The sequence below is a fragment of the Ovis canadensis genome, chromosome 12, assembly GCF_042477335.2.
Source record: "Ovis canadensis isolate MfBH-ARS-UI-01 breed Bighorn chromosome 12, ARS-UI_OviCan_v2, whole genome shotgun sequence".
In the NCBI taxonomy this organism is placed as follows: domain Eukaryota; kingdom Metazoa; phylum Chordata; class Mammalia; order Artiodactyla; family Bovidae; genus Ovis; species Ovis canadensis.
In genome coordinates this window covers 73,602,514-73,627,322 of record NC_091256.1, presented here as the reverse complement: position 1 = coordinate 73,627,322, position 24,809 = coordinate 73,602,514, and the positions used below count along the sequence as shown (strand labels likewise).

The following is a 24,809-nucleotide window of genomic DNA, read 5'->3' as shown; positions in this document are numbered from 1 at the left end:
AGTAAATGAGGGTTGCATGAACGAATTTGCAAGAAGTCCAGAGCATTAGTTTACAGTCAGAAAGAAGAGAAGAGAGAAACATCTGGCTTACCCAGAAAGCACTCCCAGGACGAGGTTGAGAACAAAAAAGGATCCAATGATGATGAGGGGGATGAAGTACAGCCAATTCCAGGTGGCTCCTAAGGCATCATTGGTCTGAAAGAAAGAAAAATGGTCCTTCAGTATTATACTTCATCAAAACCATCTGCCAGGTGAAGGCCTCCATTCCTGCAGCTTCACATGTAGGGTTATGCAACAAGCACAGTGCAAAGCAGATAAACGTTGCATTGCTTCACTCCCGATTTGATGTGATTGTAGATTAACTCATTCTCCCATGTATACTGTGCAGGGCACCATGTCACCCTGACACAACATGCATTTGAATGGTCTAATATCCTCACCCAATGGATAACAGTCCAGAAAGGTCAACTATTTTTCTAAGATCACACAAATAATCACTAGTGTTTTAGTGTTTGGTGATGTGGGTTCTAAGCCTTTCTACTCTAAATTAGGCAAATTCTCAAAAGACAAAAGGTACATCCATCATTTTAGTCCAGGGATTCTGGTAAAGACCTTGACAGGTTGCTTTGGAGAGATGAGTGTTATCCATGTCCTGCTCAGCTCCTGACCCTGGGCTCTGGCTTCCTTTCTTCCATCATGGTCCAACAGTACACAGTTAGACCAGGCCAAGCCCTGGGAAGGCTCTGGAAAAACAAGGAATAAATCTAGATTTGAAAAGGGATCCCTTGTTCTCTCTGTAATGCTAACACATCATGAACTAAAACCCGCATGGAAATCTACATTCTGGATTCTAATACCACAAGTGTGATGCCAGGCCTCTGAATGGTAGGGGTTGAGGGAGGATCATACCACGTGGCTCAGTCAACTCCCCCTCTCCCCCACCAAAAAAAAAAAAAAATCAACTCTTGGTAGGATTTCTCATTAAGCACCTTGAAACAGTTTTGGAACATTTTGAAAGTCCCATCTAATGCTTGGATCTCTCAATTAAACTTTCCCTTGCCTCTCTCGCCATGATATCAACCCCAAATCTTCCTAATTGGTCCACCTGAACTACATTTTGCATACACAGGGCTTTGAAATCCCTCCCAATCCCATCCTACTCTTTCACACACAAACTTTTAATACTTGTTTGAAACTCAACAGTTTCTGGAAAGATACTTTATTCCCAATTCACTGGAGAAACAAGGCCAAGCCATCCAAATCAAATGCCATGCCCAAAATTCACACACTAAATTAGCAAAACGAAGAATTTCTATGGCAGTGTTTCTTGTCCCTGTTGTACCTTTTTCTCCCTCTCACTTTGCCAACATATTTTGATTCATCATCTTCCTGCTTCCCGTGGACTTCTATGACATTCTTCTTGTTTTTCCCCCAAATTATCTCATTTTCCTTCTGCTTCCCAATGAAATATGTCAGCCTATAAAATACAGCCTCCCACTGATCATGGCAACTATCACTGCACAATAGATTTTTCCATTAAAAAACAGCTTCTAAAGCAACCTCCTTCACCAAACTTTTCTCTTTGTCTTGCCCCTACACTATTGAGAGAGGTATGTTTGCAAATGAAGCAGAATAAGAGTTAAAAACAAATACCTTCTGAACTGAATGAACAAAAGCAGAGGCCTGCCAATTTCAGTATATAAGAGCCAGTGTTTTGGTTCAACAGGTCTGGTGAGTCAAATGCAAACAAAGAAGATGAGGGCCAGACTTTAGAGGAAACCACTCCCGGTATCAGAAGGAAGATACAAAAGAACTAGATGCCAAGGGCTACAGGGGGTTTGAATGGACATCAATTCAATTCAGTTACTCAGCTGTGTCCGACTCTTTGCAACCCCATGGACTGCAGCACGCCAGGCCTCCCTGTCCATCACCAACTCCCGGAGCTTATTTAAACTCATGTACATTGAGTCAGTGATGTCATCCAAACATCTCATCCCTTGCCGTCCCCTTCTCCTCCCACCTTTAATCTTTCCCAGCATCAGGGTCTTTTCAAATGAGTCAGCTCTTCACATCAGGTGGCCAAAGTATTGGAGTTTCAGCTTCAGCATCAGTCCTTCCAATGAATATTCAGGACTGATTTCCTTTAGGATGGACTGGTAGGATCTCCTTGCAGTCCAAGGGACTCTCAAGAGTCTTCTTCAATACCATAGTTCAAAAGCATCGATTTTTTGGTGCTAAGCTTTCTTTATAGTCCAACTCTCATATCCATACATGACTACTGGAAAAACCATAGCTTTGACTAGATGGTCCTTTGTTGGCAAAGTAATGTCTCTGCTTTTTAATATGCTGTCTAGGTTGGTCATAACTTTTCTTCCAAGGAGCAAGTGTCTTTTCAACAACTCTGTAGCTTAGACAGTCACCCCCACCCTTAGCACTCTTTGGCAGCCAGAGCTCAGTCTGCTCCCAGTACCCTAATCAGGGCTCAAGTGCCAATAAGCATTAATTGGTGTCAGCAATAGCAATGATGAAATTGTGGCTTTTTAAGCTCTCTTTGGTCCCAGGAGTGACTGTGCTATGTCTTGAGGATGGTGAGAGCAATTTCAGTTGGGTGACTATTTGCCAAAGACGCTGCAGAGTGAAGAATAATTTCCAAATTGTGGTCTTATTGCCAGTGATCTGTAAGATGCTCACATGTTCTGAGGAAAATGAGATTCTGGAATCAAAGAAACTCAGGAAACACAGCAGATTTTAGTTTTGCATTATCCTGTGAGAAGACCCACCCCAAAGAAATAGTATTCAAGTTGCTTCCTCCATCATTTCATATGCATTCTTGATTACAAACCTCTTTTTCAACAGAAACCTATTAACATATGAGAAAACACAGCCCATGAAATACAGGGATAGACGGACTCCCCTTCACAGGCCCAGAGTCTGGGATATGCTTTCTAACTCTTCTCTAAAATACTCAGTGTGTTGTGAGAATGTTTTGGTTTTGCCTTAACCTACATTAAGGCAAGAGCCTTCACTGTCCACTCATTTCTGTACCTGGCACCTGGCAAAGTATTTGGCACAATAGGTGCTCAGCCAATCAGTAAATGACCACGATTTGAGTGAAATGATTCTCAGGTTTAAAACATGCCAAAAATAAATTTATTCAATATTCTCCCCAAGTTTTATCTGAATTGCATTTGAAAAAGTCATCCAAAAAAAAAAAAAAGTCATCCACCATGGTATTGGAGCCTGTGGGATGAGAAGAAGAGGAGAAAGGAAAGAGAAGGAGAAAATGAATATCTGGGAGGACGCTGGCACCATGCCCTAGGGGGTTATTAAGGATGACTGACAGCTTAAAAGGTTCTTCTGGAGAAAGCAGCCTGACAGCTCCCCTAGATTATTCACAAACCTTTTAATAGACCCGCTGCACCCTAACTACACCTTGCTCCTCTCCCTCCAGTTTCCTCTTAGCTCCTCCCCTCCCATCCTTCCTCTCCAGGTGGCCTCACAATCTCACCTCCCGTGCTTGTCAGTGGATCAATGACAGGTCCACTAGGGCAAGGGAACAAACCTCAGCAGGAGGTGGGCAAGCTTGGGACTTCACGCCTCCCTCCTCCAAAATGGCAAGGTTCTTTCTGACGCTAATTAGAGTTTCAATCTCTTTCTGATTCATCATTATTACAACCTTAAAATTGTCCAGTGTAGGAGAGACAACTACTGCAGTATCTTTTGAGATGGAAGAAGAGAAAAGCACTCGACAACTCTGAAGGCAGCAAGTGCCCTGACCCCATATGAGGGGGGGAGTCAGGAGTGCCAAGCAGAAAGTCACCAGTTCAGCTCCAGAGTTGTGACTGTGCTCCCTCTCGGGGGGGACATGCCTATCTGTGGCACAGCAGGCGGTGGGAGAGCGGAGGGGCTGCCTAAGTGAGAGGAAGCATCTCCCCTTCCCTTCTCTCCCTCCAATACCCACCTCCCCCACCCACTCAGCTTCTGTGATCCCAAGCACCTTGGGTGTGGGAGCATCACCTCATTCTCCCTACCAATTCTTCCCTCAGGGACAGAAGAGTCACCCTAAGTACTCCATGCAAGATTGAGAGAAAGAAGACCTTTCCTAACATAGTCCATTGATTTCTGGTTCCAGGAGAGTCTCACGGTGGAAGCTTCCCTGCCCAGCCTAGTATTGTGGAGCAGCTAAAGTATAAACCAGCCCCTCCTTGCAAAGAAGGCTTGACAGCGCATTCCAGCCTCCTCCTTCCCCACCATTCATGGAACACCTACTCTGTGGCAAGCAGTACCGAAGAGAGCTTTTCTTTGGAGCAGTGTCCTCTTATTTAAGATGTTGAGTCTCTTCCCACTGTCCCCAAGCCCCTAGACTCGACAGGCTGGCTGGCCTCCACCTCTCTCACCTCCCAATTCCCTGAGTGACACACACACGCACACGTGTGCAGGGCGGGGGTGATGACAGACAGAGAAAGCACTGGGGGTGGCGGCCCACCTGCACAGGGAGCACTCAGCGGGTAGCAGGCCCGACAGTGGGGATATGTTCCTCTGGGAACCTGCCTGACTGGGGGTGGTGAGCCCACCCACTCCCTGGGCAAACAGGCACACATGGCAATTATCACATTAATCTCCGGGGGATGGGGGAGATGGTGGAGGGCAGAGGTGGGAGGAGCCGGATTGGAGAGAAAGATGGGGATGGGATGGCAGGAGGCAGGGGGTCCTATGGCTTTCCTGGCGCAAGGCTGAAGGCAGCGCTAGCCTCTGTAGTTGGAAAAAGGTCTCTATCAGGGTTCCACAGGGCTCTGTGGAAAACAGGCGGAAGAGCCTCCTCTTGGATGGCCACGCCTTTCACAGAGCAGCTTCCACCAGGGAGGCTGAATGACATATGGCTGCAGAATTGGGAGGTTGATGAGTTGGGACTTGGAAAATATGAGGGTTTTTTTCAGGGGAAAAAAGGGTCCTTCGGGAGGGGAAAAAAAAAAAAAAGGTCTCTTTCGGATACACCTGCTTCCCAGGCTGGAGGTGCCAGCAGGCAAGCTCCCGCCTGGCCCCCATCAGGGTTTCTCAGCCAGTGCGTCACTAGTATCTTGGGCTGGATGATTCAAGGCTGGGTTGGGGAGGAGGAGGCTGTCCTGTTCACTGTATTTGCAGGATCCCTGGTTTCTACCTATTAGATGCCAACAGCATTTTTCCCAGTGTGACAACACAAAGTGGCTCCAGAACTGCCCAACATCCCGGTGGGGGTGGGGGGCAAAAATGGCTTGCTATTGAGAACTACTGGCTTAGAGACTCTGGTCTCAAAGAAAACTTTGGGATTACCAACTGAACTCAAGTCAAGGAATGGCTGGAGCAGCGGTCCTGGGCTATCAAAGAAGCCAGGCCATTCATCTCAGGAAAAACATCTGTCCAAGGGGACTTCCTTGGTGGTCTAGTGGTGAAGACGCCACACTTCCACTGCAGGGAGCACAAGTTCGATCCCTTGTCAGGGAACTAAGATCTTGCATGCCACGTGGTAAGGCAAAAAAAAAAAAAAAAGCCCAAGGCCTCTGCTGACCACTCCAGGGAGAGAAAATTCAGAGAGGGCAAGAGTGGAGTAAAGGAAAGGGGCAGAGACCAAAGACAATTCCACAATTCCGCCTTCCCGGATGGTATGATACCTGGGCACCCAGCACTGCCCAGCTTGCTGGCCTCCCCTGGGCCTGCACTACATTTCAGCACCGAGTGAACACCTCCTTTTCTTCCTAAGAGACTTGAAGTCCACGTCTCAGTGCCAGAAGTCATGCGTTGTATGACAAATGTGTGGACCATGTATTAATACTGGGGGACAGATATTCTCCTAGATACTGGGGATAAATGATGGGCAGAACACTCCCAGGTCCTGCTCCACATGAAGTAGTATAATGGGGAGACCCCCCATTAATTAAGTGAGCTCACACGGCCTGTTTGACTTTAAACTGAGGGAAGGGTGATGAAGGACCACTCACGGGAGCTGACCTGCAGGTGCATCTGATCTGGTTCAGGAAGTCAGCAAAGGATTTGCTGAAGCTTTCAGAGTAAAGCGTCACATGAGTCTAAGAAACTACCTTGGCAATCGCTACGGAGGTTAGAAAGGCAGAGGAAAGGTTTATCATGGAGGGGAAAGGGAGAGGAGGAAAAGGTTTAAATTAAGAAGTGTTCACAGTCATAAAAAACAAGCTTATGCTTACCAAAGGGGGAAGGGGGATAGTGGGATAAATTAGAAGCTTGAGATTATCATATGTATGTTACTACATGTAAAATAATATATAAAATAGATAACTGACAGGGACCTACTATATAGCAAAGGGAACTCTATTCAATGTTTTGTGATAACCTGTAAGGGAAAAGAATCTGAAAAAGAATGGATAGATGTGTGTGTGTGTGTATGTGTGTGTGTAACTGAACTGCTGTGCACCTAAAGCTAACATGTTGTAAATCAGCTACACTTCAATTAAAAAAAAAAAAAGATTAAGAAGTGCCAAGAGGTAGGGGACACAAGAGAAGAAAAATGAGGGCAGGGAAGGAACGCTGACACCGAACTCCTGCCTCTTTGCAGTAGCAGCCCCCAGGCACCTGAGTGGATGTTGTACTGAAACATTCATAAATCATAAGGGCACCACCCTTAGTGGATTTTTTCAAAGTGTATATAACTGCAGCAGCATCCAGATAAAACCAAGCTTCCCTCACATCCCTTCCTAGGAACCATCTCCTCCTCAAATGTAATGTTCTCCTGACTTCTATACCCATCAATTACGCTGGCCTAATTAAGAAATCACATCTCACATTTCACTCAATGTCCTGAGCCATCCACATTCCCTCACTGCTCAGGGACTTACACTCGGAAGAACCCTCTCCCTGCTCAGCTCTCACCAGCCTGGACATGGCAGAGTCTGTGCTATCCCCAGTGGTCTCCTTTAGAGCAGGTGGACCAGCACCCCCAGCAGCTCTGAGTTTTGGCTGCTAATGGCTCATACCTGGATCCTCCTGAGAAGTTGGCCCCCGACTGACAGACCCTCCTAATCTGGGAGTTTATGCCTATCCATGGGGGCCATGACCTGGAACCAACAGCTCACTGATGTGGGGGTGTCAACGAGCCCAGCCCTTCCCCTCTGCGTGGGACAGCCTCCATGGTGCAGTTTTGACATCAGGTTAAAATGTGTACAACCACATCTCTGTCTAGTATTTTCTCCTGACCTATTCACCTATTCCTATCAGTTTGGGCTTCCCCCGCAAGCAGTCCATCAGTAAAATCATTGCCACAAAAATCTCTGTCCCAGAGACAGTTTATAGGGAATCTGACTTAAGGCATTAAATCGTTATCTCATCAGAGTTTGACCAACCTCACAAAGCAGTAACACTCTTCCCCTGAGCCACCCAGATGGATAGTAGATGATGTTTCTAAAGGCAGAGCCACTGCCCTTTGACCACAGTCACATTTTAGGGAAAGGAAGTATGATGTACAGCGTACCCTACGACCATTAAGCAAGGTAAGGCCTGTGGATCACATGTACCAGGAATTCTAGCCACCATCTAAGTAGATTACAGGAACACCCTACCCAATCCATCATTTGGTAGAGGAGAAAACTAACTAAGGTCTGGACAAGCAAAGTAACGGGGCCACAATCTAGAGCCACAGGGGGTCAACTTCTTGAGGACGCTTGACAGTCCATTATCTCACTTGGTCTCTTAATAGCAATCCTACCCACTCTATCACCACCTTCTAGGGCAGAGCCACAGTAAAGAAGAAAGCCAACGCTAGGGTCTGGCAGCCAGAAGGTAAGAGCTATCTCTCTCAGACCCCAGGCAAGAAAGCAGAGTCGGGGGAGCAGGTGGAAAGAATGAGGACAGAGCCTGAGTGAAATACAGCCACCTGCTGCCACCCAGCAAGGAGGCGGAAACTGTCAGTCCTGGAGGCAAAGCATTTCATTATGTCTCAGACCCCTGAGTGTATTTAATAAATGTGCTAAGTCTCCCCACACAGACAAGCTCCAAAGGCGGCATCTGGCTTAGCCAGGGGCCTGAGATAAGTAATCAAGGCTTTCCATGCATTCTGGTCCTTTTCAGACCCCCAGATTTGATGGCCAGTGGCCACTTTCTCCTCTTGCCTGGACTGCCAGCAACTGTCACTGAGGATTTGGCAGGACCTTAACCCACGTGCAGAAGTACCTCCAGGGGGACTTCCTATTGGGCATTTCACCACTTATTCTTCCTCTTCTCTGACCAGTGGCCCCAGGAGGAGAGCCAGAAAAATCCGCTCTCCCACCCATGTTCACAGGCAGCAGCACGATGCCATCAAGGCCAGCCTCGGGAGCTCTGCTTAGTATCACCAACCAGCAAGCACTGCCCTACCCTGGACGTGGGTGGCGATCACCACTGGGGCTGGACAGACAGGTATGGATGTCTTTGTGAAAATCCATCCACATGCCTGGGAAGAGGACGCAAGTAAATGTCAAAGTGAGGGCGGATGAGCAGTACTGCATCTGACCAGGAAGGCTGCCATGACCTTGTCCACGCAAGTGAGCGCCTTCACACCCACACAGCTCGGGGCCCGGCTGTGCTGAAGAACACTTCGGTAAATCTTAACAATTCCAATACCATTGTTATGTGAGGTTTGTTGTCTCCTCCCTTTCTGATCACTGGCCCAAAAGCCCAAAATGGAGATAACAGATCTATTCAAGATCTTGTGTTGTTGAAGCCGGGATTGGGTTCCACAGGGGCTCAATATTCTATTCTTTCTACTTGTGTGTATGCACAAATTTTTCTATAATAAAGAGTTTTTACATTTTCTCCAAATAAAACTGTACAGGTTATTTATGCGGTTCAGGGTCATATGTGGGGTTTTAGAGAACCTTTGTGGCAAAACACTGGAAAATGGTAACAGTGATGGTAACTGGGCAGGAGTAGAAATTAGTGATTTAATTTTAAAATATTTTTATCCTTTTCTATACTTTGCAGCTTTTTCTGCAGTAACTAGTGGGTTTTGCTTTGTTTTCATGGTCAGAGAAAACAGAGTACTATAGGGAAACAGCCAGAGAGAAGGGAAGGTCCTCCTGCCAGGCAACTGCAGCAGAGTGCTGGGGAGGTCAGCTTCCCTGGGGTCACTGGGGGCTGGACAGTTGGTTGAGATGCTGGTCACCTCTGGGAAAAGGTGAGTATGCTGTTCTGATGCTGCCATATGCATGTTGGCCAAGTTGGCCACTCAGAGAGAAAATGAACGAGGATACTTCTAGGACTTCCCTTGTGGTCCAGTGGTTAAGACTCTGAGCGTCCAGTGCAGGGGGTACAGGGATCGATCCCTGGTTGGGAAGCTACGATCCCACATGCTGCAGCACAGCCAAAAATAAATAAATGAATAAAGAGCTTATTTCTTATGATGATCAGCTAACACACATCACCTTCTACCCAGTCTACACCGCTGGTTGGCCAGAGACTGAACGTATTCTTGCAAGAAACTCAAGCACCAGAAAGAGCTCAGAGAATGAGAGAAGACACGAGTCTCAGCAGACCCTCCCTTTAAAGCCCAGGGACAAAGGGTGCATGAGGCTTGACAGACCCTCTGCACTGTGAGAGTTTTGTGTAGCTTAGAAAGACTCATGACACAGGGCAACAGGTCTTCAACCAATCCCTGGATGGTTCTCTGATCTATCCCACAGTCCTCAGAGGTCAGTCCTACTGGTTACGATCATTTGCTGTATTTCCATGAGTCCCCTGTCCCCTCCAGTTAAACATCTCTATTTCCCATTCGTCTAACATGAATTCTGTACCTCTCATCATCTTGAAGTTTAGAAGGAAGAACAACATCTTGAACAAGTCCCTTACTTTATGAATGAAGTACCAAAGATCAAAAAGCTGATTTCTGAAAGATGCTCCCTAGTTGATTACAGAAGCACAGCTAGGACTTCTGACCCCCAGGCTACCTGGCACAGCCCTTCTATTCTCCCGCACATCATTTAGTATTGAGATTAAATATATGGTCCTACTCCCTCTGGTCATTTGTATGTAGTTAGTCTAGCCTCCTGCTCTCCCTTGGAAGCTCCCTGAAGTTGGACACCATGATGATGTTTTACTTCTGAAGGTTCAGAGAATGGAGCTATGAACATGGCTATCAGATTTCATGAAGAAAGGAGTGAGGCTGGAGATGTCCTGGAAGGCATCCTGGGGCTGTGCCTTCACCTGGACTTGAAGTAGGGCAAGGATGTAGACTGGCCCATCAATGGAGGAAGACAGTCCAAGAGAGGGAAACAAGTGGGAATGATGAGGCCACAAAGAGTGGTCGTGGGGAGCAGTGAGTAAGGCAAGATGGACAGGGGCAGGTCCAGGCTTCCCTGGCAGACTAGTGGTTAAGAATCCATCTCGCAAAGCAGGGGACACAGGTTCAATGCCCAGTCCAGGAAGATCTCACATGCCACGGGGCAGTGAAGCCTGTGCTCCACGACAAGAGAAGATGCCACAATGAGAAGCCTATACACCTCAATGAGAGAGTAGCCCCCACTCATTGCAAATAGAGAAAAGCCCAGTGTAACAGTGAAGCCTCACCAGGGCCAAAAATAATTTTTTTTTTTTTTTTTTTTTTACAGAGGAGCAGGTCCTGGAAGACCCTGAATGGGGATGTAAATGTTTGGATTTGCTCACTACCCTAGAGCTCTTCCTTCTACCTTCCCTCTCTGCCAAGCCATGCGTTCCCTCATAGTAAGCCCGCTCAGTCTCCAGAAGGATTCCCTGAAGCACATCACTCGACTTTTCTCTAGAATTCCCCAGCACTTAGGTGCACCCCGTAGCAGCATGCATATTCATTCAACATTTTTGAGTGTGTACTCTGTACATGATGAATGAGAAAGGAAAATAGTCCTTGAGGGCCTTGGTATCCACAAGGAGGCTAAGTCATGAGTATAAATGCCTATAATTGAAAATAGAGCATTAAGTGCTGCACTTGGGTTTTATTTGTACTTGTTCACAGATGCTCTTTATATGTGTTCTGCTTCTCTCACGTATTAGGCCTCCCTTTCCACTAGGGCTGACTGGTTCTTATCAACAGAATCACATCCTTTATCCACTCTACTAATGCCTACAAACAAAGAGATCCTCAGTAATGCTATTAAATGGCAGACTTTAACACTACTACCATTCTTCTGCCTCACAGGCCTATATGAGTTTCCTTTCTGGAAATAAATATATCACCAGTAAAATGGCATCTCTGTTGACACATAGCAAGTACACTTAGCTACCTCAAATATTCAGCACAGCACATAACAGCAGACACTCAAGAGCTTCAAGCATAATCATTTTTTGTGGCTTTCATTCCCTCCATAATGCCTTCTGAGCAGGTAAATTAATTTATCATCCAACATCCATGTTTTAATTAACGACTGCGTGTCAAACACTATGTAAGGCTGGTAAGCCCAGCTGGTTCCCTGAAGAAGCCCCAGGCCAGTTAGTTTCATTTATTTTGTGGCCACAGGAACCACTCTTAGTCCTTGGTAAGAATGGCTTGCAAGCAAGGTATCATAGCTTTGATGTCTTTTTATCTTCTGACTTTGAGACATAGCTCTTAAAAACATGCTCCGTGGGTCTGCACTGGTGCTGGTAATGGGGATAATGAAATGTTCAGTCCCATGATTTATTTATTGTGGGATAAATATGCCTATTTATTACTCAGGGGTCTGAGAGTATCTAGGTGAGGTTCTTAAGTCTGATCTGTCCTGCTGGATCAGAGTTTCTCCAAGAATGCTGGGCTGCACATGGGCCCAAATCATCACTCCACTCACTTCCCATGGCCATTGGCAGAGCCTGGCTCAGCCTGAGTCCCCAGGGCTGGTCCCCTCCACTTGTGAGCAGCTTTGTCCACTCACCCCAGTGTTAGACAAATGTTATTTTCTATGTGTGCCATGATGAAAAAGAATAGGAATCACTGTGCCAGACACCATCTGTCAGGGACACTGAGGAGGGAATTCCTCACTTGAGTAGGTGCCTACATCAGACAACAGATGTGGGGTCCCTTCCCACTCAGACCCAGATTCCTCACTGTGGTTCTCCTCTATCTCATGGACTTGAATTCTCTGGTCTTTCCCCTGAAACCTTCCCTTTTCTCATCTTTTGATTGCTGCTGCCCTCCTAGACTCTCATCTTGGTGGTTCTTCTTCTTTCCCCAGAGATACACAGGGTGTATTCCAACTGTGAGCATTCCTACTGGCTTAGGGGAGTAACAAGGTTGAAACAGAATACAGATAATAAAGCAATAATGTTCACCGCTCCCCTAGTCTGGTAACCACTGGAAAAAAAAATCTCTTTTGGTCTTTACCATTCTTTGCACAACTTTCATTGCTGTACATTAGAGTAGAAGGTGCTGAAATCAACCATGTTGGGTGACTCATGCAAGACTGCATATGAGCTGTTGGATGGCAAATCTAACATGGACCCAATGAAACCTATTTCTGGAGGTACTAAGTATACACCAAGAAGACCTGATTAAAACATTTTAATCTCCACATTCTCCTGTGACTTATCCTCTAAGGCGCCAATGTAATTGAGAAGGAAAAGAATCAAGGCTTCCATTCATTAAGCATCTAGTCTACAATGCACACTGAGCCAGAGGCATACCAACCACGTGTAAGAGAGCTGCAACTGTAATTTCATGTTTTAGAAACAAAACAAAATCCAGGCTCATAAAACCTGAGGACTTGCCCAAGGCCCCATAGTCAGTATATTATAGAACCAAAATCCAAACCCATGTTTGACTTCCTCTTAAGACATGACATGGTGTTGCCTCTTGTATGGTGGGGGAGGGAGAGAGAAGGAGAGAAATAAAAAATTTTAACATAGAACATATCAGAACAAAGCTATGAATTCAGGTATTTATAACAGCAGTGCCAGCAAAAAAAAAAAAAAAAAAAACTTTCTCATCAATTGCATATTGAAATCCTATCTGAATATTATATTGTTACTACAACTTTGAGAAACACCTTAATGCAATGATTTCTTCTCTGCCCTAGCTGTACGATAAGGCTGGAAGACTGTCATAGAGAGTTCCCTGGTTAGTAGTGAAACAGCCACTCTGTTGCCAGGGTGACCTTGTTAAGTGAGACAAGTGACTTCCAGCCACGGCTGGCTTCAGTCTTCAGAGGAGGGCAAAGTTATCATTTCTAACCAACATCTCTCATCTGTCAACATCTCTCCAACCTGTCTCTCTTCTGCTTAAAACCTTCCAAAGCCTGCCCCATGCCAAATCTCCTACCACGAGAGACCCCAGCCCAACCTCTCTGGCTCATCTCACAGCCCCCGCCTCCTTGTATAACCAGGTCACATGACCACACCGAGATTCTTACAGTTATCCCACATGCCACTTTCTTTCACAGCTCTGTGCTTTTGGTCATATAGTTCCCACTGCCTAGGATACCTTCTCTGCCTTTTCCTCCTGGAAAGCCTCTGATTAAAGGTTACCTTCCCCCAGAAACCCTCCCAGAGTCAGCCATTCTCTTCACTCTCTGCACATAAGGCTACCCTGTCACTCAACTCTGTCCCGTGCTGGTATGCCTTTCTCAACAAGAGCTGACACTCCCCAAGAACAAGAAGGTCTTCTTTTTCTGTCTATCTGCCTCAGAACCGAAGTTAGTTCCCAGTGGGTACTTTATTCAGAGTGAATGAAAAATGAGGAAGTTAATACGCTGAATGTGTCACGACTGAGCGACTAAGCAACAGCACAGCACACGGCTCTGATTAAATCTAAGACAAGCAAAAGAGAGAAAAGAAAAGGTGATGAGAAAGAGGATTTCTTAAAGAGTTAATTAAATGTCCAGAGGTTTCTTTTATCACTAAGAGTGCAGAGTCACAGGTTGCCTAGAGGGGTTTTATCAGGGATTATCACTTAATAAGCCCTTCCCAGGTATATCTGGCCACTGAAGGACTTCATCCTCCAATACTCTTCAAAAGAAGAAAGGCTCTATCAGTCTTATCTCTGATGAACCCAGGAAATAATTAAAAATAAACCCTGCAGATTCTGCCATCACACCCAGCTACAGTTTCAGCTGTAAAACTGGGTTTGAGGGAGGTGGAAGTACAGACTTGAATGTGGACTGTGGTTCCTCCAGGACCCCAGGCAGAGATTAGGGGAACTCTTCCTGATTGTGAAACTATTGGGTTGGCCAAAAAGTTTGTTTGGGTTTTCCATAACACTTTGCGGAATAACCCCAAAGAAATTTTGGCCAACCTAATGGAAGAGAGAAACACATCTCTCAGTAGATGATGAGGGGGTTGAGGGGGAGGGAACTAAGAGGGGAGAGAGCAGCCTCTTTGGGAAAGCAGCAAAAAAACACAGTCTCTCTGCAGTGGCCAGAGGGTATGAAGGTGATGGGGAAGAGAGCATTTCTCAGGGAAGATGGCCCTGGTTCTCTCAATGTCAAAGCTAAGCTTGAAACTCTCTAGATCCCAGATGGGGAGTTGCGTTCTGTCCTCCTAAGCTTTATTGGGTAGAGATGCTTTTTCAGCTGGAAATTCGTTTACTCCTCCGCCTGAAACCCTCCCCCCAACCCCATCTTCTCAAAGATGAAGAAATGCATTGTGAAAAGTTCTGGCCATCCTTCAGGGCCTTTCTCTTACCCTTTCTGGATGAACCAATACCCTGATCACCCAGAAAGGGCCCTCCAGTGCCCCAGGGGCTTTTCCAACTAGGCCTGAGATCCTCTAATTTACATATTAAGAGCTAGCCCCAAACCAACTGCTTGGCTTAAACCCTGGCCAGAGTCTGAAAAGTATGCATTTCTTGAGACAGACTCTTGATATTCAACGTGAGGTCACACAACATCAATAATAAGAGTCCACACTTTGGGGAGCAATTCCGATGTAACATCCTGCCCACAGGTGCACACTTAACTTTCTCAAGAATCCTTTGAAGCAGATACTAGCAGCATAGCCTTTTTCTCTGATAAGGAAACTGAGGCACAGAGCAGTTGACTAACCTGCCTGAGGCTGCACAGTTAAGTGACAGGCTGAGGACCGCACCAGCTGTCTGATAACTAAAACACAGAAAACGCTCCACACTTGTTATGTATTAATGTTATTTAAATAGGTTAAGTTCAGTTCCCTTTAACCCTTGAAGATGGGGGGAGAAAGAATGAATGAATCACTATTATTTATATCTGTCTCATCTAAATATTTTACTTGCCTTGTACAAGGAGACTGGTGCCTACTTCTAAGCCTTTTATCATTTGCAGGGGGTTGTAATATTTATCACACCGCGTGAGGATTATTTACTTGTCAGTCCCCTGTACAAATCTGTGAAATCCTGGAGGACAGAGTTTTGTGGTTCAATGTACAGCATACGTGCTACAGGACTCTGAACACTGCTCAATTCATATCTGTTGTATGAGTGGGTGAATGAGCTAATCAAATCTTTTAGAATAGAAATGTAAAGGAATATTCCAGCCACAACTAGGTCAAATTGGACAAACACAGTCTAGAACAGTGGTTCTCAAGGGTGGTCCCTGGTTCCCCCAACATCAGCAGCTTTGGGGGCCCTTGCTGGAAATGCATGTTCTTGGGTCCCAGGGCACACCTTCAGATCAGAACCCTCCAAATGAAGCTCAGCACTCAGCCACTTGTATTTTAACAAGCTTTTCAGACTATGCCTCTAAAGTTTGAGAACTAATGGTCTAGAGAAAAAAAAAAAAGAAGAAAGAAGAAGTCTGCCATGGGTAGCCTCAGTTGCTATGCTGCTGTATCCAGGAGTGGAAAAAAAAAAAAGAGAGAGAGAGAGATCTGAGGCAAGTCTGAGGTTGAGTGGGGAGGAGGCATGATGACAGAAGGGTGTGGGGAGAGATGAAGAGGGAGGAGAAAGAAGGTGGGTGAGAAGGAGAGACTGATTCATGCCAAAATCTGCTGGGAATGAAATGGGTTCATGATCACAGCCACGTGTTGCCACAGCAACAGGTCCAGTACCTCCCCAACCTTCCCCTCCCCAGGATGACCAGGCAGCAGACACACCTACACTGAGGCCTGAGCCCTGCAGGATTTGAGCTTCAGCAAGCTGGAAAAACACAGTGAGGAGAAAGCTTATGGAAGTAGCTCCCCACATAGGCTCTGGCCACAAGCTGGACTCCTGGAAAGGCTGGTTCTTCCTAAGGGCAGTGATCAGTCCAACAGGAGGTGAAGACACAACTGTGTGGGTTTGCTCCTCCGCACCCTGGATCACAGCGTCACACAGCCTGGCTAGGATGGCTCTGCCGCCCTGCGGGACTCACTGTGAAAAAGGACGAGTAGCTTAAGAGGAGAGGGAGAGAGCCCACCATGCTGCAGGCGTGGAAGCAGTGGAGAGCATGAGGAAACAGGGCTCACAGACCAGGGAAGGATTACTCCAGAAGCCAGGGCAGGAGACCAAATGGGGAAGGAGACATGGAACAGAATTCAAGTGAAGACACAAGGCCAGGGGTTCAGGAGGGAGAGCAAGGGGCCAGTAAGGAGCAGAGGCTCTCAGGAGCATCTCAGCACTTTGCTGGGAACGGCTGGAGCTGCCAGCGCACCCACAAGACAATCATACATCCAACTGACTTCGCTAATAAAGGCAAGACAGGGGCTGCAGGAGGACACTGAGACAGGCAAAGCGCACAACGCTCCATACGCTAGATGGAAATAACTCTGGGAGAGCGAGTTTACAGCCAATTAGACATTAAAAGTAAGATATAATTGCTGTTGCTATGTTTGTTTCCAAGAAGAACTGTGTTATGATTAGACTAACAGCTAGTGCTAGAATTCTGAGCAAATTGCATGGAAGACTTAGCCTCACTTTGTCTCTGCGTGAGGGAAAAAAGCAGGTGAGAAAATGCTGAATCAATAAACCACCACTATTGTTCAAGGTATCTGCCCTCTGAAAACCCCTGTGCAGCCCCTGAACCCTTTTTAGGACGGAGAGTAGGGAGAAATATGCTGAGATATTTCCCATCCAACTCCTTCTAACCCTCATAACGACCCAACTAAGGCATCACTACAACACCCATTTTTATGGATGAAAACATCGAGCCCAGAGAAATTGAGGGACATGCAGGTCATAAAGCACTGGGTTTTGAACTCACCTCTGCCTGACTTCAAAGACCATGCTCCTTTACCGACAACAAAAGGCACAAATCTGTCCACAAAAATGGAGAGGGGAGAACTGGTGGTCCATAAGTTACTCAAGGGCTGTGTACCTATTCCAGCCAGAATTGGTCATCTCTCACTGGACAGGTTAGCCCTGTGAGATGCTATAATGTAATGGGAAGACCCTAGCCCCAGCTCTTCTTAGTTCTGTGACACCGGGCAAATCATTTAGACTCCCAGTGCCTCAGCTTCTCAACCTGCATAATGGGGGTGATAACCCCTCTCATGAAGCAATGCTGGGAAGATTAAGTGAGAAGCATAGTCTGATAGGTAACACACACCCCACCAGGTATTAGCTGTGGGATCGTAGGCACGTTACTTAGCTTTTCTGCCCTTTGGCTGCCTCATATCTAAAATAGCTGGGTTAGAAGCCATGTGGCTAAGACACTCAGCTCAAGGGATGGCAGGCAGAAAGCATGTAAAACGCGGATGCCCTGTGGTCCAGACCAGGGGTCCTCAGACTCCAGAATCTAATGCTTGATGATCTGAGGTGGAGCTGATGTTATAAGAATAGAAATAAAGTGCACAATAAATGTAATGGACTTGGATCATCCTGAAACCATCGCCCCAACCCTGGTCTGTGAAAATATTGTCTTCCATGAAATTGTCTTCCCTGGTGCCAAAAAGGTCAGAGACCTCTGTTCTAGCCAGCTCCCCTCCTCGGAGAGGACAAGCCCATCCCACAGCTGCCAGGATCACCCTCTCCTGAGAGCTCACAGCTGCATCCATTGCTGGGCACTGTCCTGCACCTCCGAAGGGGCACCTAGCTCAGCTGGTGTGGGCCAGCCTCTCCTCTGCCCGCCTTCGGACTCCTCCCTTTCTCAGCTGTTATCTCCCAAAAGCACACCCCGATCAACATTCTGCCTGCAATCCAGTGCAGAGTTGCCTTCCAGAAACCCCAGTCTGAGACAGGATCTCTATCGCAGTGCTCAGTAAGGAAGAACTGATAACAGCTTTTATGAAGTCTTCAAACTCAAAAGGCTATGAAATCATCCCTGTGACTCCTGGAAGCTTTATAGAATTAGTGGCATTCTTTCGGAAACGGGACTGTGACTTGAATGTCTTTGTTTCCTCCAAGCACCTTCAAGACAGAAGATCCTCTAGAGACATATTTGACTCGTACAGACTACATTTCTACTGAGCCCAAAATCAAATCCATCTGCCTGGGTCCAGGGGGTAGGAATTTCATTTCCACAATGTTGACATACATGGTTCATAACCAGAGCACACAGAGTCTCAGCAGTAAGGAACTTTGGAAAAAGAAATCCCTCTGACAGAACAGCTCTGTAAAAACGGGCCACACAAATCAAACTGGGGAAATAGGTTATGTGAACTATTACTATTATTAGTTCTTTAAATATTAAACATTAAACAAAGCTCACATCTGTAAAGAGTTGCTGACCTGACCTTCCAGCCTCCCTGGGAGTGAGGCATGAGCTCCTGGGGGACAGCCGATCCCAGAAGAAGGCTCCCTCCAGCCCATCTCCTACCAAGGTGACAGTGAAAGTCAGTGACAGTTGCTTGGAATAGAAACTAGCTCCCTTATTCCCAGTCCTGAATCCTGAGTTTCACTATACCCACTATAATTGGCTCCTCTGGAAACCTAGGTACAAGAGAAAGAAGAAATGCACAAATGTGCTCTTTCCATGCCATGACACAGGTTAGCTCTGTGCTATTGATAGTCCTCAGTGACGTCCCTGTATTGGCTGCAGGGTAGAGAGGCTGGTCCTCTGGTGGAGAACGTGTAACTTCCAACACTCCATCAGCTCACTCGGTTCAAGGTGACTGGTTCAGTCTGAAGTCCGTGGGGCTACACGGAGATGAGCTCTTTTCTCAGGACTCCCAGACAGACATGCTGCTATTGACATCTGTCCGAGTTCCGGTGGGGTCCTGAGATCCATGGAGCAGTCTTCTACCACCGCATGAAGCCTGGGCTGAATCTCATCTCCCTGGGTTTTCTGGAGTCAGACAGGAGGCCCTAGGAAAGGCTGTGTGGATCGGGTGGCTCCCCCGAGGCCTGGCCAGAGTCACTCATCAGAAAAACTGGTCAAACTGAGGGTTCCTCAACAATTCACATTCAGCTTGCAGTGAGAGACAATAAAAGGGCATTTTAACAGGTAAGCTCTCAACATGCTTGCTGGAGGCCGAGGAGCCAGCTTCTCCTCCTCTTCTTCCTCTGGGATGTGTGTGTGTTGCGGGGGGGGGGGGGAGGTGTTCCCCCTTCCCTTCAGCTACTCAGGGGTTCCCTTCAATCTGAGGGGCAGCATCCAGATGAGGGGCTGGCAGGAGGTCCTGCAATGTAAGGTCCCTCCCCACTGCCCTGCCGGCTGGGACAGGCCCTGAGAACACAGCTCCACATGCTCCCCGGAGGCCACACACGCTCCAGGCAACTCTGGGCTCACTGAGCACTGCCCAGGCCCAAAGCACGAGGCTGGGTGAGGAAACTGTCATAGGGGCACTCCTGGACCTCAGACAGCTTAAGATGCAGTCAGGGAGACTGGAAAGTACAAGGAATCAAGACAAAACAAATAATACACCAGAAGAAAAAAAAAAAGCACTGAGAAGGGAGATAGCGTCTGAGGGTTTCAGTGGTCTATAGACATTCTCAAAGGAACCGTCATCCTGGGGCCTGAAACATGAGAGATCTCTGCAGAGGATATCCACTCTCAGCCAGAGGCCTGTCTCCGAGACAGCCCAGACTCATGAGCACCCAGCTTGGGCCGTGGGACAGCCGCTAATCACCTAATTAACCGAGCGTCACGCACCTGGCTGGCAGCTCCGCCGCCCTGGGCACCGAGCCTGAGAAAGTGCCCCTGTGATGTGGTGTCGGGTGGGGTTTGTTCGTTCTTGGACAGCAGGGCTCCAAGGAGCACAGCCCAGCTGAGGGTGACCAATTGGGCTCCTTCCAGTCAGGCCTTCTGGTTACCCAAGGACAATTCTAGAAGATGCTAGCCTGCCTGGCCTGAGAGGAATCAGGTGAGAACTGGAAAAAGCCACAGAGACACCTGGAACATGAGCAGGGCTCAGAGCCAGTATAGGCGTTAAAGTCTGACACAGAGCAGGCAATTGTGCGTGCGTGTGTGTGTCTCTAAATGATAACTAAGAAATCGTGAATGCATGAATGAATGAATGGGCTCGAAGTGGAGAGGCTAAAATGAAAGAGATAGCGAGTAGCGTCAATACCGCTCTAGTCTAGGTCTGGTACTAAAGTCCCTGGGAGGAGGCAGGGCCTTCACCTCACTTGGCCTCATGGCACTGTTTTCCAGCTGGTTTGAACAGCAGTATGGCCAGACAGGAGCAGAAGTGCCCTCATCAGTTCTTCACCTTTAGTGCTTGTGAAATTTGAAATTACAAAAGCAATGAGCATTAGGAATAAGTAACAGTCCAACAAGACAAAAAAGCATGAAGAAAGCGTTGCGTTTCCCCTCACCTCCACTCCCACCCCGCTGTGTTTACACAGAGTTCATGGCCTCATGCGTGTACCTGCCTGCCTCTCTCCATGCACTTGCAAACTCACATACAGCACTTTGCTATTTTTTTTTAATGGGATCACACTATACACATTACTCTGTAGCTTATCTTATGTAAAAAACGGAATTTCCCCTCAGGACAAATACATAGATCAAATTCATTAAAACACACCATACACACAACCACATGGGCACAGGCTTATACAGAACCTCAACTATGTAACACTCCATAGATCTCCCTACTGCTGTTTGCTTTTGTGCTGCAAAACAGGGCTGAATACTCTCTTGCATATGATATTCTTATTAACTGATCTTTTAATTTTAATAGGTGAGCATCTTAAAAATAGGCTTACAGAGCCAAAAGGAATACATATTTTTGGTATTGATTCTCCTAAAGGTTGCAGCAATGCACTAAATCCTCCACTGAAATCTCATGAATGCCTCTTCTTCCACATTCTTACAGGTATTGGATGCTATGGCCCTTCAAAGTTGGCCAATCTGATGGATGGAAAATGCGATTTAGGGCTTTATTTTGCATTTTTCTGGGTTATCAGCATCACTTCAGGTGTTGATTAGCCATTTGGATTATCTTTTCTTTGAACTGCTTACTTATATCCTTTGTTCTTTTTTTTTTCCATGTGATTGTTTATCTTTCCCTTATAAATTTGTTGGAATTCTTTATATATCAGTTATACCAGAATTTGTTTTCTGTGTCATTTTTCTCAGTCTATCAACTGTCCTTTGAAGTGAAGTGTAGTAAAAATTGCTCAGTCATGTCCAACTCTTCTCCATCCCCAACAGTTCATGGGATTCTCCAGGCCAGAATACTAGAATGGGTAGCGTTTCCCTTCTCCAGGGCATCTTCCCAACCCAGGGACTGAGCCCAGGCCTCCCCCATTGCAGGCAGATTCTTTACCAGCTGAGCCACAAGGGAAGCACATCAACTGTCCTTTGACATTACATATAGTGTCCTTTCGGAGAAGGCAATGGCAACCCACTCCAGTTCTCTTGCCTGGAAAATCCCATGGATGGAGGAGCCTGGTAGGCTGCAGTCCATGGGGGTCAGGAAGTCGGACATGACTGAGCGACTTCACTTTTCACTTTCATGCATTGGAGAAGGAAATGGAAACCCACTCCAGTGTTCTTGCCTGGAGAATCCCAGGGATGGGGGAGCCTGGTGGGCTGCCGTCTATGGGGTCACACAGAGTCGGACACGACTGAAGCGACTTAGCAGTAGCAGCAGCAGTATAGTGTCCTTTGCCATGGAAAATCTGTAATTTCTTAAGGTCAAGCAAGCTCCGGGAGTTGGTGATGGACAGGGAAGCCTGGCGTGCTGCAGTCCATGGGGTGGCAAAGAGTTGGACACGACTGAGCAACTGAACTGAACTGAAAGTTGCTAGTCAAATATTAAGAGTTCCCACTGGAGATTAAAATAGTCATGTTCTTTTTCTCTGTTTTGTTTCAGGGTTCCCTGCTTCATGAAAAATAAGGTTCCAGTCTTATAGACTGAACTTGAAATAAGACAGTTCATCTAACAAACTCCACAAGTGTACTTCACAGGAAATTTGAGAGAAAAACACTTTCCTGATGATTAGGGAAACAAAGCTTTGTGAACTGTCCACCAATATTCACTCCGTGTAGAAGGAAAGACCATCAGCTGACACTTGAACCATTCAACCCCAAAGTCCACCATGGCTCAGATTCTAGTTCTCTTGGGGAACCACGGTGTGGCGGGGCACGGCGTGCATTACAGCAAGCTCTCCCTCACGTCTTCACCTCCTTGAGCATGCAGCTCGAGTAACATCTATGCCTTCCCCTCACCGCCGCAGACAGGGACACTCTGCTCCAATGGGCCTCCCCGCACTCCTTGGTATATCACACTTACCTCTTGCTTGGTAATTATTTACCTGCCATTCTTATTTACATTCCCAACACCTATTATTACTGTGCCTAACTCACAGTTATTTGCTCCTTAAGTAGCTGGTGAAAGAAAGGGAGCAAAGAGAAAGCATGAAACTGAGGAAGAAGCATTAAAATCTGAGGCTGAATGTTCGCAGTCAACTGCCAACTCAAGATCAATCAGGAGTGAATGTTAAACATTGCTGAAATTACAGGGTAAGTTAATGAAAAAAAAAAAAAAAGATTCCATTTACAAAAAGCTGACTGACACACACAATTGCAAGAACATGCCTGGTTCATAAAGAAAGACCCGCCTACGCTTCAGGCTTGCTGAACTGTCACTCCTCAGCTACCATGTTTCACTATGGGACAAATGGGTTTTGGTCAAGGATAAAGTCTAAACATTCATTTTTCAGACTCTTAATGAGTTTTTAGAATGATCACTATCATTCAGCCCTAACTGCAGCCAATTTTCTCTGAGTTAATCTTGACATCAATACCCCACCTAAAGACTTTTTTATGATAAAAAATGATTCATGTGTTCACCCAATCAAGGGCACATTTTCCAGAAGCAACACATTTTTGAACTGACTATCATACTACAAAGAAAGCCACCAGCAATGAACTCCTGAGAGAAAGGACTTCAACTTTTTAATACAAGAAAGATAATCTTGTTATACAGATTTCTCCTTTAGCAGTCGAGTCCTGGTTTCCTCTCTGTAAGTGCTATGGACATTGACTTTCTGACTTGGCCTCACGTAAGCCCTGAGAGTGAGTGTTTCCAATCCTGGGGAATTCTAAAGAAGCTCAGAAAAGGGAAGACTCCTGAGACGCCCCCAGTGATCAGAAATGGACACATACATTTGCAATAAGACAACTGGGCTTTTCACCAAGGATGGGGTTTAAAGGTTACTGACTGGCCATTTAAAGCACACATAGCCCATCTCAACTTCTCATCATGCCATCTAGTTTCTTGGAGTTTTTTCTTCTTTAAAAATATGACTTAACCAGTCCCATGATACTCACTTACAGCATTACAGAAAATTTCTAATGATCTCAAATGTGAGTTTCATAATACAGAAGTAATTTAGTTCACTTGAGAACTAAAATGAACATGAACTAACTGTCAATAACGGGGTAGAAAAAAGCTAGACAGAGAAAACAGAGGTAGGTTAACAAGACGGCACACTAAAACAGTAAAATTATCGTCTCACTCCAAAAAACTTAGCAGCCTTTAGCCTCACCCACTGGACATACTCACTGTGCTCAGTCATGTCTGACTCTTTGTGACCCTATGGACTGTAGCCCACCAGGCTCCTCTATCCATGGGGTCTAAGCAAGAATACCGGAGTGGGCTGTCATTTCCTCCTCCAGGGGGTCTTCCCAGCCCACGGACTGAACCCTCGTCTTTTGTGTCTCTGGTGTTGGCAGGCAGATTCTTTACCACTCTGCCACCTGGGAAGTCCCATGTTAGTGATATAGCTTAAAACTTATTCTCCCTAAGACACCTGGGAAACAGCTTATTCTCCCTAACCTAGAACAGTTAAGAAAAGTGGATGACATAAACACATTACTGCGTAATATAGATAACAATAAAAACTTGCTGTATAGCACAGGGAACTCTACTTAATACTCTGTAACGGCCTATATGGGAGAAGAATCTTTAAAAAAAAGAGTGGATGTACAAAAATACACACACACACACACACACACACACGCGCGCGCGCTTCCCTGGTGGCTCAGTGGTAAAAAACCTGCCTGCCAATGCAGGAGACACAGGTTCAATCCCTGGTCCAGGAAGAGCCCCTCCAGAAGGAAATGGCAACCGATTCCAGTATTCTTGCCTAGAATATTGTCCATAGGGGTATGGACAGGGGAGCCTGGTGTGGTACAGTCCATGTGGTTGCAAAGAGTTGGACGTGACTTAGCAACTGAACAACAACATGTGTATATGTCTAACTGATTCACCTGAAAATAACTGCATTGTAAACCTACTCCAAAAAAAAAAGAGAACAGTGGAGAGAAGTCTGGTGCTCACAGAAGTTATCTACCATCTTGAAAGGCCTTTCTCAAAACCTAGGATCCCTAGACAACATTCTCTTATAGCTAAACTACTGTGTTAGCCTGACGAGTTTCTTCCAACCCAACCAGAAGCCAATACACTGCCTTATGACAGTCTTCTGCTCAGAACTCTGCACTGGCTACGCTCTGTTCACCAAATAGAGGCCATGAGCACAGCAAGCTGGGCCCAATCTGTCCACTGGAATCGTCTCCCTCCTCTCCCAGACAGGATCCCTCCCACTATCT

General features: G+C 46.3%; 1 protein-coding gene across 1 annotated transcript in view; it reads right to left on the bottom strand.

The window, feature by feature from the left end:
* The window catches only part of LOC138415852 (voltage-dependent R-type calcium channel subunit alpha-1E), a 305,764-nt gene that overhangs the window by 159,673 nt on the left and 121,282 nt on the right, over positions 1–24,809 (bottom strand). Inside the window, exon 6 of the mRNA XM_069544395.1 lies at positions 92–195. Coding sequence (XP_069400496.1) covers positions 92–195 — 104 coding nt within the window. The remainder of the gene's footprint in view (positions 1–91; positions 196–24,809) is intronic.